Genomic DNA, 17,065 nt, shown 5'->3' on the forward strand with positions numbered 1-17,065 from the left:
ATATATTAATAAAAATGTCAACAATATCATCTTTGGGAGGTAACCTGGAATAATTCACAATAAATTAACACTTCCCATCAGAGAGACATTGCAGCTTATAAGAACATCACTTTGTAAGAAGCGGGAGTCCGGAAGCCATGTAATTTCCATCTGCAGTTTTCAAGCCCATTCAGAGCCCACCAGGGGATAATTACTTGCTAAGATGTACCCATCCCAGCAGAATATATTTGTTACAATTCAATTCTCTCACAGCATGAAGGAGACTCTGGTGTGGTGGATAAAGCCCTAGAGGAATAAGAAACTCCATTTCCCACCACTTGGCTGTGTGATCTTGGGCTGTTCACTTAACCTCTCTGATTCTTCAGTTTCACAGTCTATGGAGTAATACCCTAGACCTCTGCTTACCTTGAGAAGGATGTGGGGAGGAGTCACTATATCCTTATGTGAAAAAATCTGCAAGCCTATTTGCTTCTACCCCTAGGAAAAAGAATTATTTCTGTATTAGTTTCTCACCCTGGACACTCAATATAACATGACTTAAGAACAGAACTAAACATCAGGCAGATGCATCATGAACTGAATTTTGGGGGCTGAGTTACCAAAGTAACACAAAGATCTCACCATTGAGCAGTTTATCTCTAAAGGACCAAAGACAAGGCCATTTCAGCAAGTCATCAGGGGCCTGATTCAAGAGTAAAATTATTACCACTCACAATTCTCAAGAGCAGGCCTTTGGGAAGATAGAGATTTTAGTGGTTATTGTGTTTGTTTCCCAACCTCCATATCTCCCTCCCCCACGGTGTGTCAGTCATGTGGTTTGGTGAGGCGTGGGGGAGGATTGACTCTACTGCCTACTCTCAGCTCTATGGATGGGGCATAATCCTATTTTCCCACGCCATGGTGATTGGTTCAAGTAATTCAGGTCTAAGCATGATATTACTTGACCACAAGATTTGATCATGAATGGTCATGATTCAGTTTGAATCAATGATACAAGAAGGTATGATGCAGATGTGAAGACAAGAAATACTACAGATATTTTGCCATCATGTGGGAAATAGAAAGGAGAGAGGAAAAGAAATTAGGTCTTTGATAAAATTTTTGAATGACTAAGTCTAATCATTCCGCAAGCTAGTCCTACCTCTGTCCCTTCCAGTTATAAGTCAATGTATCTCCCTTATTGTTTGAACCAGTTTTAGTGGGGTTTGTCTTATCTGAAGTATGAAGCATCCTAACTGATATAGGAACTGACGGGGTCAAGAGTATGGTCACCAGCCCTGAGAGTGCCTAAAGAAGGCAGTGTGAAAGTACTTAGTCCAGAGAGAAATGTTTGGAAGAAGGGTACTAAAAGTGAAAGATCACCTCCAAGTAATTGTGCCCCAAAACAGCTCCTGGAAATGTCTTCAGGACAAAAAGTGAGTTCTAAACACCCTTACCATCTATGAAAAGCAAGCCAATCTGAAAACAATTTGAGATAAACATGGCCACTGCTCACTTGGTGTGACTGTCTCCTCCTGGAAGTTGCTATGGATCCATCCTGGGCACATTAAACCTAAGTTCATAAACCTTCTCCTGTGACCCACACCTATACTTCCACCAGAAGCAGTTCTAAGTAGGCCCATGTCTGGAATTTCAGCTCCTCAGGGCTATTGATTTGCTCAGCAACACCAAGGACAACACCTATGTAAAGGATTTCTACAGAGGTTTCTGGAGGGGGTCACATAATGGAGAAAACTGAATGACAGACAAGTAAGATGGAGGACCCAAGCTTTCTTAGATGTCACACCCAATCTGAGTCTCCAGAAATGGCTGGACTCTATTCTTCCCAAAGAATCCAGGAATAGAAGTACAAGAAAGAATCACAAAAAATCAGTGGTACCTAGATTAGTTCCTTGATTAGAGTGTAAGTTGAAGTTAGGACAGTTTTCCTGACCCTAAGATAATCCCGCCTCATGGAATCACAAGACCATAGAAATCATAGAAACTGTCTTGCTTCCTTATATCCCTGGTGCCTAGCAGAGTCTGTCATACAGCAAGTGGTTAAATGTTTGTTGAAGAAATCAAAGTTTCAACTTTGAATTATCTTTCCATTAGGCAAACGATATAGTATCTTGGTTTCATTACCTTTAAACGGTATGGCAGTTTTTCTACTAATGAATCAGGATGATATCTGTTGTTATTTTCCTTATTTGCAAGTATATGCAAATAAGAAATTTCCAAATTAGCAAGTATGAAGCTCAATGTATAGTATAGATCCCTTCTCCAAAGTCCACTGGCCAACATTTCCTTCCGCTTACCCAAGTGCCCCTATCCCAAGCCTGAAACAAACAGAAACCTCATGAAGAGAAGTACTATTTTCACTTTTGTATTGTAAATTTTAAAATTTCATATTTTTATGCTGCCTCAACATCCCCACAAACAGGCTGTGAGCACCCGCCCAGGTGACGAGGTGCACCAGTGTGATGAGGCTGGCCCCCGCTTCAAGATCCCTTTCTTGTCCTCTCCTGACTGTGACCTAGTGACATTCAAATACATAAATGACATCCTCTCATGCCTTTTGCTTGTGTAGTCCATTCTGACCCCCAGTAGAGGCACTTGTCCATGGGTCTCTCTCTGTCTCTCTGTCTCTCTCTCAACTCCCCACCTGCTTTGTTGAGCCCACTCCCTTGGAGCTCCCTCTATGTGGCCCCCCTTTGTGGCATATAGGGGCTGTTTCTCTAAGACCTGTGAATATAATAAACTTTGTTTTCCGGCCCTCTCCTGTGTCTTCCCTGTGCCCTGACTAACATCTCACGAAAGAATACAAAACAACTTCTCAGTAAGAACTGCAATGAATTATTTTCTTGCTGCTTAAACTGTATCACAGAACTCGTTTAAAAGTGCAAACCGTGGGCCTTAAGACTAGCAGGTAATCCTGAATCCAGCAGGGAAACCTCTTAACCACAGAGGGAGAGCTAGATTTAGGGTTTTGCTGGCAACTTCTGGTTGCTATGATGCTGCTAATACAATCTCTAGCTCCTCATTGGAAAATTAAAGATGAAGTTCAAAAAGTGTCTCACTGCTTTATGGGATGAGGGATCGACTGCAAAAGAATTTGCTTGCATTATACAGGCTTTTCAAGCAACAGCAATATGCCTAGTCCACCATTCTGTCCCTGCCGGCTGAGATGGGATTAGTCCAATTCTGCCAACAACTGCCACTGACAGCTAAAAGTTGAAGGAGTGGCAGCAGATGAAAGAGAGGGAAAAAGACAGTGGGCAGGGGAGACTGAAAACAGAAAGGATGAGTGCCATTTACAGTGATGAATTCAGTGGAGGATTTTCAAGTGCAGATGCACTGAAATGCCTTTCTTCCTCTCATCTTTTGTTACTGAACCACACCATTACTCTTCAAGCCAGATGACAGTGAAGATGGCCACAAATCTCTTTGTCCACCTCTTCTCATGGCTGGCCAAGCATGGATGGGGACCTGATTACCCTCAGGAGTGAAGTGAGGTGTGGTGAAAGCCACCCACCTCCATCCAAAATATATTGTCCACCCACCTGAAATCAAAACTGAAACTCCTCATTAGAGTTATTCCTTTGGGTCAATGCATTGAAGAGTCCTATTAAAACACAACTATGTTATGTAAAAGGAGGAACATACAGTGCCTGACACAGAGTAGAGGTTCTCTAAATGTGTCATTTTTAATATTAAATTGTCACTGCTTGCCACTGGAATCTTAGTAAAGATTCATCTACTAGATTCTCTCCTGTCTCCTAGGGCTCTTGAGGAGCAACAATGGGAAGAGGTTGACGTGGAACACTGGTAAAGAATTGGTAACAGAGTCTGAGGTTTGAGGGATGGTGGAAAAAGGGGAGGCTGACAGCATGAGGAGACTTTTGGGAGAAAACGACATTTTTAAAAGATGACAAAGAAGAAAGGAAGTTTGGAAATTAACACGTATTGATTCTTTTGTGAGACAGGCACTGAATTAGATGCTTTCACATCCACTATCTTATTTAATCCTTATTCAATTCACAACCACTTTATAAGGAGAAAAATATTAATATTCCCACTTTGCAGATGGGACAACTGGGGTTCAGACTAAGAAAGTCACTCAAGGTCACACACTGCCTCTATGTGATGGAATACAGACCTGAACCTGGACCTGTCTCCTAAGCCTATCTTCCTGATCATACTATCTCACTCCCCACATTTGTCAAGGGACAGCCAGCCTAGTCTCTGGCTACCCTCTTTGCTCTAATGTTCCAACCACTTGCAAGTTCAGGCTCCTGTGACTCCCAGGTTTCTTCCTCACTCCTAGCCACAGACTATCGAAATGGAGACAAAAGATTTCCATGGATGGTGGGGTAGGAAGAGATTTTGTATTATCAGAATGGATAAAAAATTGGGAAGAGCCTAGAACCATTTTTCTGCTTGCTCAAGGGTTTGGAAACTTTCTATTCCAGGCTCCAACTTATGTCATGCCAAATCCAAAGTTCTGAAGTAATTGGTGTACCAGTAGGGCCCCTGGGCCCCTGACCTGTATCCCCTGACCCATGTGTACCAGTTTGCTGTACACCAGCAGGAAGGTTTATTTCCCAGGTAGACCAGGAGCAGAGGAGAGGAAAAGGAGAATAGCTGGTGTGGGGAGGGATAAAATCTGTCCCTTTCAGAGTAGGTGAAGTAAGAGTGAAAGACTTGGGAGATAAAGAGGCTTATGTTTTTCTCATCACTGGAGAAAATGGCTAGGGAGAGGAGTCTATAGCCCAAGAGGTTCTTCCACAAGATTTTGTGGAGGGGACCACCGCCAAACTGAGATCCAGGCTGCACTGTCTGACTTGAAAGTTCCTTCCTTCCCTTATGGCAGAGAGTGAAAGAAGAGTAGGGGAGAACAGATAGCCTCTGGGGTCATCAATCAGGGGCCTAGGCTGCTATGTGAAGAAGCAACACCAAGGGAGCAAGGCAGCTAGAGGCAGTTTCCTCCAACTTTAACTTTCATTCTCCATCCTTATCGCAGCTCATTCCCACAGCGCTCTGCTCTTTTAGTCGGTGGGACTGAGAGCCCTTTTCATTAACCTTTTAGTTATAACTTCCACGCACATACTTTTCTACATCCTCCAAAGCAGTCAGCCCCACACAGCCCATCACTGCCCCCTCCTCTTGTCAAGCCCAGCTCAGCACTTGGGTAAGGGGAGGTATTCGCTTCCCAAAGCTGTGGGACTTGGGGGGGTTGTTCACTCGCCCTCGGATCTCTGCTGTAAAAACTGAGCGGCACGACCAGACCGGGCATGCGCAGCATCTTTGGGCGCATTGTGATGGGAACTGCTTCTCCGAGTCTCTACAAAGACTCTGGAGTACCCACTAACCGCCCCCGTAAGACCCCCCTTCTTTAAGACAGACACACAAATGCAGAGGCAATGCAGCTTTTTTCTTTTTCTTTTTTCAAAGGGCCGGTTGCAGCTTGAAAGGCTGGTCCACGTGAGGACTAGTGTATTTTTATTGATCCCGTCTCTTGTGTTGACAAACGCCAGCGCCGAGGCTTTGCAGTCCGGGGCTGCAGTTTGCAGTGGAGCTAAGCGGTGTGCGGCTTTAATTCCACGTCAGATCAACTTTGATCAATATCCCCCTACCGGCCCAATTGGAAGAGCCCAATTCACCCGGCGCTGAGCCTTTTCGCTCTTTGCTTCTTTTTTCCCCTCTTTAGACCCACCATCTTCTGGGGGAGAAAAGTCTCAGATTTTCTTTATAATTTCTTTCTTTCTTTCTTTTGTTTCTTTGTTTTTATGTTTTTCGATATCTTCTCCTTTTTGTTTTGTTTTGTGTTTTAGGTCTTTATTCTCTCTCTCTCTCCCTCTCTCTCCTAGTGATAGGGAGAGAGATCGCTTTGGCGAACCAAGCTTGCAGCCAATGAACCCGCCTTCCAGATTGGTGTGAAGACAGAAGTGAGGTGGGGGGCGGGGAGGGGGTGTGAGAGAGCCTGGGCTCGAGAGGGAGCGAGCAAGAGAGAGAGACAGAGAGAGAGAGAGACAGAGAAAGAGAGAGAGAGGAGGCGGTGGAGGAGGAGGACTAGTGTGGGGTGGAAAGGAAGAGTGAGCGAGAGCAAGTTGAGGGGAGGGGGTGTAAGAGCTGGCGAATTCTTTTTCTTTTTCTATTATTATTTTGACGACTCCCGAGTTGCGCCCATGCTCTTGTCAGCTTCGTTTTAGGCGTAGCATGGCCAGGCAGAAGAAAATGGGGCAAAGCGTGCTCCGAGCGGTCTTCCTTTTAGTCCTGGGGCTTTTGGGTCATTCTCACGGAGGATTCCCCAACACCATCAGCATAGGTAAGCGCAAGTGAGCCAGCCAGTCGAGCCGGGCTCTCCTGCACCCGAGACCACTGCTCTGGCGTGGCTACGGCGGCCGCGGGTCCCTGTCCTGCATGGCCTGGGGAAGGGACGGGGGACGGGGATCGGGCAGGAATCGCGGGGATCTGAGCCCCGAGAGCTTGTTGGTCTGGGGAGCATCGGGGACCAGAGAAGGGTCTCCTGGGGCAGGGGGCGGGGGTGGACTGCCAGGTTTTCCGAGCTGAGTGGAGCAAGGGAGGCAGGCAGGAGGCTGAAAGGCTGCAAAGGGGTGAAGAGTCGCGGCTTTTCGGCTCGTTGCTCTGGACTTTGTCATGGCTTGCGTGCCGCCGCTGGAAGTTGTCCCAGGGTGATGCTGCCTGTCTGGCCGCGCCAGGGCGTGTAACCCGGCCCGGGGTGCCCTGTCCCACGTCTCCGGCTCCCCGGAGACAGGCTAGTGCTGGGGGCAGGCGGAAGCCCACTCTGGATCCCGCAGACCCGGGCAGCAACCGGGGTGGGGGGCGGATGGGGTAGGAGGCGGGAGTGAGACAAGGAGCTGAGCCAGCGAGCAGCGAAGTCACGCAGACCACGAATTCATGAATTGCCGCTGTGTCTGTCTGTAGCCAGGCTCCGGGCGCTGGGAGGGAGTTCTCTCAGCTTCTGTCTGTATTTACAAGTGGAGAAGTTAGAATTGTTGCCATTACTGAACTAAACCCCTCTATTGTCATGGGGGAGGGAGGTGGCTATGGGGAACAGGATAGGGGAAATGAAATTGTTTTTCTTCCCAGCCTTTCCCTTTGCGCCAGGAAAAGATGAACCAGCTTGTGGAGATGGGCGTTAGGGTGGGGGGTGGGGGAGAGGAAGCTACTGCCTGAGAAAGAACCAAGTCCCACTCTGGGTTCCATCGTCCCACCCCAAAGCAGCCCCCTCTTCCTTCCTTCCCCTCTTCTCTGCAGCCTCTCCTCTTCAGTCTAAAGGAAAACCAGGTTTCTCTTGTCCAAAATTTGACTTCACAAGAGTCTTGAAAGACACACAGGTTGAAAAATCAATCACCGCGCACCCCAGTACCACTGAGGGATATCTCGTATCTGTAGTGCTCCCCAATTTCTAACCCGTCCTGGGGGGACACAAGCCAAATCTCGGTTCCCTTTGCTTATAGGTGGACTTTTCATGAGAAACACGGTGCAGGAGCACAGCGCTTTCCGCTTTGCCGTGCAGTTATACAACACCAACCAGAACACCACCGAGAAGCCCTTCCATTTGAATTACCACGTAGATCACTTGGATTCCTCCAATAGTTTTTCTGTGACTAATGCTTGTAAGTAGATCTGCTTGTCCTCCCTTTGGGAGCTTGGGGACCTCATTTGCATTTTGCTTGTGGGACTTGGGGTCTGCATATATGCTGGGGGTGGGTGATTGCCTCAGTAGACATTTTAGGGGCTCTAGTCAATACAGGTTTTATGCGGCATACATCAACTCTGGAGGATCCAGCTGGGGGAGGGACTTAAGGCAGTGAACAAAACTCTGTTGTGAATAATGTTTGATGCAAAAGTTTTATTTTCCTCCCTACTAAATTGGCATTCCCTCCCCCACACCTCCTTTTTCTTGGCTGGAAAAAATAGCATGGTTGTTCAGGGAAATTTCTTCAGATGGGATTAAAAAAAGAAGCCTCTTGATTGAGTCAATTCAGGATGTACATTACTTGACTGTTAAAGCTAGCGCCTGACTGTAGAAATGAGCTGAATTTGACAATTGCCTAATATTATAGGAGCCAAATATGAGAAGTTCTGCAAACAGGTGACCTTGAGGGACAGATCAGTCTGGGTTCCCTGGCCTCCTTCTGTCCTAGAATATCACCTTTCTTACCAAGAGAGCTCTGATAGGAACTGATAAGACTACAAACTGATTACAAGTGATGAATGCCTGGCAAACTGAGATGAAGGGAGAAAACAGTGCTCAGGTGACTATTTAGAAAGCTCCTTCTGTTCTATCGTCTCCCCTAATGTTGTTCACCCCCCTCGTTGTTAAGGACAAACTTAGAGCAAAGGTGGAGGGGGAGGCGTGCAGCAGGAAAACTGAACGTCAAAAGTGAGGAATTTCATCACCCCAAAGCCACTTCTGAAATACCTAGTTGTGCCCTGTGCTTATGATTGTTCCTCTGGAAAGGGGACATTTTGAGAAGTAAAACCAAGGGAACCCGAATGACTAATAGCCTGTTGGACACAGGTTTTTCTTGAATGGAATGTTTGATGAGAAAGACTGAGAATTCTCATTTGAGCTTATTTCACTAAAAGTTTTCACAACAATGAGGTTGATGATGGCATAAATATGTTTTGCTTTTATCGTGGTGTAGTTTGGAATTTTTGTTTTTTGATTTTCTTTCAAGGGAGAAATGATATTTGTGTTTGGTTGGGTGAAACTTTGTATATGACTTTCTTTAAATTTTTCTGCCTCAAAGGATATGTGAGTTCCAGAAACTGTTGAAAGGATCTCCAAGGGTATAGCTTCCTTCAATCTAAAGACTCAGGTCAAGGGGATGGGAGTGAAGTACTTTGCAAAAAATTTGACAGTTATCAGCTTTAAGAAAATTTTAGCTGAAGGTACAGATCCTTATATGAACATGTTCTGAGATACTCCGTATTTGACATTCTTTGGCTTTCCGACATTGACAAAAATAGGAACTTATTAATTCCAGCTAAGTGTGAAAGTTACAAAATGTCTGTCTATACTTTGCATCTTATTTCCGTAATCCCAGCCTGTCTCTACAGCTCTTACAACACACATCTGACTCTTAATCCTGCAGCACTGGGATCTTGTCAAGAGGCTGAATCTCGAATGAAGCTTCCTAAGTATCAATTAGAACAGATTTAAAACCAAATACATGAAACTACCAGGATTTATTATTATTAATAACAAATAATATTTATTTCAATTCACTTTAGGGTCTTTCCACTGATGACTGGGATAAGAATGCCAATTGAATTCTCAGGAATGATTGATTTCCAAGGGTTTTGGTCCTGTTTTTTATGGTCAAATCAGATTGACACTCACCAGCCTAGGGCCATTAGAACCCTGCTCAAGGATCAATCAGGAAATGATCCTTGCCATGTGAAAAGCTCAGGTTTGAGAAGAAGCAATAAGTCACCCATACTGGTGTTGAGTTGCCTTAACGCTTACCTCTCAGGGTAATAAAGGAACAACCATGAAAGGAAAAGAAATTGATCAAAACCCCCCACCCTAAACCCAAATCACTTCTGCTTACAAGCTTACCAGGCTGGGTTATGGCTGGGGGCTTGAAAGTGTGGGATAAGGGGTATGGCTCACTGGGAAAAAGACAAAGAAAACAAAAAGATGACCTTGGCCTTAATTATGCCAAATACACACGTATGCACACACTGAGACACATGGGAGAAATATCCAGACACCAGTAATGTCTACCCGGCTGCCTGTTGCACTCTTAGACTTTACAGCTCAGAAGACAGAAGAAAGCTGTCATCTTCTCTGGTCCCCAAAACAGTCCTCTCTGAATGTCACAGTCATTGAATGGAGGCCAGATCTCAAAGCTGTCTCCCGGCAGCTGCTGCCTAGAAGCTTAGTAGGAGAAAGATGACTAGTTGAACCACAGTCTGATAGTCTCTGAATGCAGAAAACAATCATTTTATGGGGCCAGGGAAACCCTGGAGGTGTAGCTCATTTCTCCACCTGGCCTTGATTGTTCTGTTTCTCATGGAAGTGAAGATCACATATCTCAGATGGCATACAATACTAGTTCACTACTGGAGCCTGGCAGGTGACCCAGGTTCCATCCTTCCAATTGATGGCACTATCATGCAGAGAAAAAATCCCTAGATCCTCTGGTCTGCCCTTCTCTAGAGACCTAGGGAGAATTTGAGAAAACCCCAGATGAGTCCGAATCTGGTCACTTGCCCCACCTATCTGGTTCAATATAGAATAGAATAGTAAAAATTAAAGAAACTTTCCCTTGTTCCCATTCAGAATTCCTAGTCTCGGCTTCCCCTAGCACTAGAATTGATTTATTCCCATCTTCTTGCCTGCACCCTCAAACCTGAGGCAGGCACACACTTTCAGGGGGCATAGATACGCAGGTAAACAAATATCCAAAGAACAAATAGAGGGTAATGCCTTCTGTATGTGTCCCTGCTCTCTGCTCTCTCTCTGCATCCCCTCCCCAATGTATTCAGAGGGTTTCCTTGCAATGAATCGCAGGCATCAGTTATTTAAAGACTCTTCTTCACCAGCAACCAATTTTTTTTTTTTTTTTGCATAGCCCCCAAGAGGTTTGCTTAAGACATGTTCCAACTTCATTCGGTGTCTTGAGGCCAATAAAAGCCTCTCTGGCTTTGAAAGGTGGTTCATTTGGGATCTCAGCTCAGAGGTGAACAGAAGTTTATCAAAGAGACTCATCTGATTCAGAACACATGTCCCCATTTCATAAGGATTAATTGCCTTACTTTTCAAGTTAGCTAGATAACCCCAGAAAGAAGGATGGTTTGAATATTAATGATTTCATGATACATGCATTCATACACACACACAGGCACCCATATACACATGATCAGTATATATGAAAAAAGATGTGCATACATGTTTTAAGTTACATTTCTCTTCTTTAAAAAAACAGATTTGATCATCATAGGGCTTTGAGGGATGTGGAAAGATCAAGGGACTGTTGGGTCCCATTGGCTTTGCTTTGCTGCCCTGGTTCCTCAGGAAACACCTCCGATTCCCTTGAAGTCCCCTCCTGTGTCTTGCTGCTGTGCACTTGTAGTGTACTCCACACTACATCGCCCCAGCCTCTGCAGTGTCAGCTCATTAGCACACAGATCTCATATTCCCTCTCCGCACTGTCATTGCAAAAATTGCTGTTGTACACCTTTACAGCCAACAAATGTGCTCTGGATTACGTACTGTTTGCAAGGCAAGAAAAAGGCAAATGTAACCTTAAAGGTTATTCACCACGGAATTGTGCTCTAAACGTATTGGCTTAAATAAAAATCTGTTGATGAAGGCACAATAGTGACGGTGGGACTGAGAGTGAGACTTAGGAATGTAAGCTCTAATGGATCCCCAGGCAAAATACCTTTGGCTAGCTAAATCTAACTCATCAGCCGCAAATTTTTTTCCCATTAATTTTTTTCAAGCCATTTGAAATACACCTGCTAACTGAGAGCACGCTCCTTTTATAACTGAGTGCATTTCGCTACCAAGTGTACTTAGCTGAGACAGGTTTCCGTCTCTTGCCCACAGAGTCACAATCTAATTATCTAATTATTCTAATTGCCAGGATCCATTTAACTGTTTAAGTCCATTTGGGAAGGAAATGTCTTCCCTGATCCTATTCTCTGCTCTCTGGTGGGTTTTGTTTTGTTTTCGTGTTTGTCCTTTTCATGTAATCTTTGGAACCAGGTTGAAGACCCGCAATATCACAGCTCCTGCCCTCAAACAGATCTTCCTGTACTAACCAAGTCTACTGCTCTAGCTCCACTTCCCACCCCCACGCCCCCATCTTTGCACCTTTGCTGTTCTCCTTCTCTCCTCTGTTTGCTGGCCAGTCTTCAATAAGCTCACTGGCTTAGCTCACTTCTCAGCCTCTCTGGCCAGCTGGCTTAGCCCACTGAAGCGGGAAGAGGTCGCCTCAGTGGTGCCAGTCAAAGATTTAAGTCACCTTCTCACAAGGTTTATTATGGGGTTTTTTTTAATCTATTTTTTATGTGGAGAGGAGGGAGAAAGGTGATGCTGTTCATTTGGGCCATAAAAATAGATGGCAATCAGCAGGCTGTAAAGGTAAGCCTCCCGCAAAGTGTCTTACCTCCCCTAGAAGGCAGCTTCCTGTTGATCTGCTAAGTGGAGGTGGGGGGGCGGGGGACAGGAAGGGTTTGAGGGAAAGGAACACAGAAAACTATTTTGTTCTGTATGTATGGTTACTGCCAAATGAGCCATGGTTTTTCTTCCTTTCAGCAATTTTAACATTTTTCCTTAAAATGAAACTAGTTTTCCACATCCCCCACTTCTGCCTCCATCAGAGGTTGTTTCCTTTTTTTTTTTAATTGGCCCTGAGCTAACATTTCTTGCTGATCTTCTTTTTTCTTCTTCTTCTTCTCCCCAAAGCCCCCCAGTACATTGTTGTATATTCTAGTTGTGAGAGCTCTGGTTGTGCTATGTGGGGCACTGCCTCAGCATGGCCTGATGAGTGGTGCCATATCCATGCCCAGGATCCGAACCAAACAGTGAAACCCTGGGCTGCTGAAGTGGAGTGTGTGAACTTAACCACTGGGCAACAGGGCCAGCCGCTGAGGTTGTTTCCTTAATTCTGCGTTTCCCTCCCTACTCCTCAAGATTGAATGAGAATAGTAGGGGTGGGTTGAGATTTTGATTATGTTTTTGGCTCCTGATATATTTTTAAATTTCAATATTATGGGTAGTCAGAGGTGATTGGCTGATTTCATTTGAACAGACTGAAAAATAAGTGAAGCTGCTGAGGCATCGTTATTGGTATTCCTTTGTGGCTAAGAGAGTCGTCATTTTTATACAACTGGTTAAAGGATTAAAAGCATGGATTTTAAGAGAGGGCTGAATTTTAGAAGACAGAATTCCTAAGTTTGGGGGAGGGAAATAAACACGCTTATTCAGATGATTTAACTTTGGACTTCTTAGGTTGACACTGCAAATATATTTGAAGGACCATTCATAAAACTTTCTGTCTTCTTTGAAGAGCAGGAAAATTAGCTGCATACTTTACTTGGTCCATTAAAAAGAATCAAGTTTTGGCTTCGATACTTTGGGTCTAATTAGATAAAATGTCCATAGGAGTGTGCAATTAAAACCCTAGGTGGGGGCGATGGGTATTCTTCAACAGGAGTGTGGGAGTTGTGCAGACACAAAAGAAACTCCCTCCCTCCTCAGGAAATGTCTGGGCTCCAGACAGAGATACAAATAGCCTCTGCCTGTGTGTGGGATGAGCCTTGAGCTAAAGCAGCAGCCCGGTACCAAAAGGGGGTCAGTACTTGACAAAAGGTTAAGATGAACAGAATTTGTCTTCCTCACACTTCTACCTCCTCTTCTCTTGCCATTATTTCCCCTTCCTGCTCTGTCTGCCCAGCTCATGCCCTTTTGCTGGTCTCTAACTGGCCAGCCCCTGATTCTGGTATCCCATCCACAATAAACGCCTAGGGACTGTGCTCTGCTCTGGATTTTTCCAGACCTGATGCTCCTTCTCCATCAGAATATCTTTGTTCTTGGTCCATCCTCCTGAAGGCCTGCACTCTGCTTTGGAGGTGACAGCATTTTATCTAATACAGGGATCTAGCTGAAAGTGGCTAATAAGGGGTTAATATACCTAATGGGGGAATATTTGCTTTAAAACAAGGGATTAAGGGAAACATAATGCCTCAATTTCAAAGAAAAATACTCAAATAGGGGTGTTTCTGGACATGATGCACAGAGTGGCTGTTCACTCTACCCAAATTAAAGATCGGCTGGCCCTGGTCATGGAAGACCTCTACAGGCCAAAGTAAAAAGCTCCCTATACATGGTAGGTTAGGTGTTAAGAACACCTAAGGTATAGGACAGGTTCAGCTGCACTATGTTGAACTTAAAAGCCTTTGTGGTAATTTGGGAAGCAGCCGAAGTTCGTAAAAATTCATTTTATTAAGCTGGTAAATATGTACAGCTTTTTGTATGTCAATCATACCTCAATAAAGTGGTTTAAAAAAAGTGTAAACTTTTTATATGTACTACCAAAACAAAGAAAGAGGCTGTTGTAGAGTCTGAAGGTGCCTATGTGGGCATTGGCAGGAGATGCACTGGCATGGAAAGGAGGCTGGCTATAGAAGGGAAGAAAGGTGGTGAGAAAGCTGGGTCTCAGACTGCAAGTTTCCTTTCCTGGGATGGCATGTGAAATGCAATGGTTATGAGGCAGCATCCCCCTCACTGGTGCTAAACAGTAGCTCTGGAGGGACTTGGAAGCCTAGCTGAGCAGTGTCTCCATGCCCCCCGCCCATCCCTCCCTTGTCTTGTCTCAAGTGTACACTCTGGCTTCCCTCCCAATGGAAATAACCAGAATACTTTCTTCTGGATTTTCATATGAGTGTTGGCCAGAGAAGTTTTACATCCCTCTGTCTGGACCTCCCTTCTCCTCAGTTCCTAACTGCCACTGACTTCTTTGGCAATTGTCCTCAAAACAATCATCATTTGTCCATATTTGGAGGAGACACAGGAACAAGGGGAAGGATGAAGAGAGAAAACACAGCTGGTAATGACCCCTTAATCCTATGGGGCACAGTTCAGTCTAGAACAGGACTTCTCAACCTTTCATATGCACACTCATCGCCTGAGGATCTTGTTAAAATGAAGATTCCAATTCAATAGGTGTGCGGTGGGGTCCAAGAATTTGCATTTCTCGCAAGCTCCCAGGTAACACCAATGCTGCTGGTACTCAAACCACACTTTGAGTAAGATGAGTCCATAATAGGGAGACTATGATTACCAAAGAAAAAGGCTCTCACAGACATGCTCTTACCCACATCTGTGCCTTCTTGCCTTCCAAAGAAGGTTCTATAAGAGACACATTTGGCTCATTCTAACTCAAGGATGTCCCTATCATATTCCCAACAACCCAGTGTCCATTTCAGCCATGTCTGTAGGTGGCATGATTAGATGTCTGATGAGAGTATCTACTTAGAGTTGCTTTTTGTAGGGATTTGGAATGGAGACTGGAACACAGGCTGAGAGAGGAGGTAGCTCATGAGCCTGGATGACAGTTTCTTGGCTTCTTGCCACACCCCAAAGTGTCCCTGTTAGAAACAACCTGCCCAAGAGAGCTAAGATTGGCATGCAGTTCCAATTGCCTTTCCACTTTGCTTCTCTGGGTCAAGGCATGCCAGGAGGAGGCATGTAGCATCTGCTCCTCAGCTGTCTGACTTCCCTTAAACAGGGTTAGAAACAAGAAGTACAATGCAACCCAAATTCTGTCTGCTTCCTTAGGAGCCTGAAAAATTGACTCCATTTTCAAGGCCGGTGCCAGGCACTCATTGTGAGGTAGAGGGGAGGAAAGGGAAATAATGTCACTTTATAACATATCTGAGCTGAAGACTGCTCCAGGGAAGTCATTAAAATCACTTGGTGTCATTTGAGGACTACCAAATGGCATCCTATTACCCAAAATATTGCCCTTCCGAACAGTCTGCCATTAGTCTGAAATTCCACAAATTCATATAGTTGTGTAACTGCAATGAAGGCCTGTGGTAAAATGCAAGCTTGCTATCTGGAAGAGAATGAGTTAAATCCTTATTCAGCCGTTAATATTTTGACCATAATTCTTTGATCAGAAGACCACATATTAGTTTGCAAGATCCTCAGAGGAGGTTTTCCAAGACAGGTAAGTGACCCAGAACACAGCACTTACCCAAGGAGGTTGGGCACCAAATGGATAGTGGGCATTCAGGAGGCACTGAGAGACTCAAAGATGAGGAAGAGTCCCTTAAATACACTTCGTCTATTTTGCAACTTTTGACCCTCTCCGTGGATAAATTCTGGTAGTTTATTCACTAAGATTTTAGCTGCCTTTAACCCTTCAAGTCACACCCTTCTTATAGTAGTGGGTCTGTTTTCTCTTCCATGCTTGGTTGTTTGCTGCAATGGATGCTCTCAGCCTCTGGATTCCTCACAATTACTGTGGGATATTTTCAGAAGTAAAATCAGTTTCTGATGGGTGGTGGTGAGGTTTTTTTTTAACCTTTTAAAAAATGTTGCAATCAAAAACAGTCCCCTTCCAATTATCCGTGACTGATCTACACTGCCAATTACTCATTGCAACCAGGGCCCTCATCCTTACAGCTGCCAGAAAAGGATCAGGCTACCAGCAATGGATAAGACAGGAAGGGATCAGGACCCAGCCCACAGAGGAGTAATTGCGTGGATGTGGATATGGGTGAACACTTTTGTAAATTTAAGGTAGAAAGGCTGCTAACATCCACAGTCAGCCAGAACCTGTTACAGATTCTCAAATATTCTTATATCTCATTGCTATTTCCAAACCTACTTGTTGGTTAATTTAAAACAGTGTTTCTTGAATTGGACCACTTACATCAGAATCACCATAGATGCTTGTTAAACATATGAAGGCCTAGGTCATACTCCAGGTGTATTAAATCAGAAAAGATAAGGATAGGCCTTTTTAACAAGCTCTATGGGTGATTCTAAAGTACTTTCAATTTGGGAATCATTTTAGTTTAATTAGCCCTTGTACTGCAACCAGAGATATATGGATTCAGATTGAGTAGTTATTGAATACCCACTAAGCATCAGGCATTGTTCCAGGCACTTTCACATGTGTTACTTCTGTGAGTGAGGTGCTATTGGCCCATGCAAGCATTAGCGAGTTTGGCTCTCAGGTTGGAAATCCAAGACTTGAAAGAACTATGAGACCAGCCTCAAGTCATAGTCTCCGAGGTAAACAAAGCAAAACTGCTCTCTGAGATAGTAAGTAGAGACAAGGAAATGATTTTCATTTTGACAATGCTTCTTCCCTTCTTTGCTTGTTAGCTAATGATTGGTCCTTAGCCATGCTATAAACTAGATGTCATGGCAAATGCCCAGTTATTTGTCAAAAATGGATGTATTGCAATCAGTTTATATAGCATTCATTGTGCCATCCTTGCCATCAACATCTTTAAAACTGGGGCTGAAATAACAATAACTACCATTCATTGAACCCAGACGGTGTGGAAGACACTGCACTAA

General features: G+C 44.5%; 1 protein-coding gene and 2 long non-coding RNA genes across 8 annotated transcripts in view; 1 reads left to right on the forward strand and 2 right to left on the reverse strand.

Moving 5' to 3' along the window:
- LOC139042655 (uncharacterized) overlaps window positions 1–5,532 on the reverse strand; it is a 127,276-nt gene extending 121,744 nt beyond the window's left edge. The window contains exon 1 of the long non-coding RNA XR_011499630.1: window positions 406–5,532. This is a non-coding gene — a long non-coding RNA (uncharacterized lncRNA). The remainder of the gene's footprint in view (window positions 1–405) is intronic.
- A 248-nt stretch (window positions 5,533–5,780) lies between these two features.
- The window catches only part of GRIA3 (glutamate ionotropic receptor AMPA type subunit 3), a 272,052-nt gene continuing 260,767 nt past the window's right edge, over window positions 5,781–17,065 (forward strand). For 2 of the 6 annotated variants that reach the window (XR_011499627.1, XM_014839207.3), the window contains exons 1-2: window positions 5,977–6,307; window positions 7,464–7,622. Coding sequence is in view for 4 of the 6 variants with exons in the window: in XM_014839207.3 (XP_014694693.1) it covers window positions 6,199–6,307; window positions 7,464–7,622 (268 nt within the window). In the remaining 2 variants the exon portion in view is untranslated. Of the gene's footprint in view, window positions 5,933–5,976; window positions 6,308–7,463; window positions 7,623–17,065 lie in introns of those variants that run through there. The other 4 variants (XM_070502043.1, XM_044763538.2, XM_014839206.3 and 1 more) reach the window with 4 other exon arrangements.
- LOC139042654 (uncharacterized) overlaps window positions 6,319–17,065 on the reverse strand; it is a 100,385-nt gene continuing 89,638 nt past the window's right edge. Inside the window, exon 5 of the long non-coding RNA XR_011499629.1 lies at window positions 6,319–6,968. This is a non-coding gene — a long non-coding RNA (uncharacterized lncRNA). The remainder of the gene's footprint in view (window positions 6,969–17,065) is intronic.

The sequence above is a fragment of the Equus asinus genome, chromosome X, assembly GCF_041296235.1.
Source record: "Equus asinus isolate D_3611 breed Donkey chromosome X, EquAss-T2T_v2, whole genome shotgun sequence".
Taxonomy (NCBI): domain Eukaryota; kingdom Metazoa; phylum Chordata; class Mammalia; order Perissodactyla; family Equidae; genus Equus; species Equus asinus.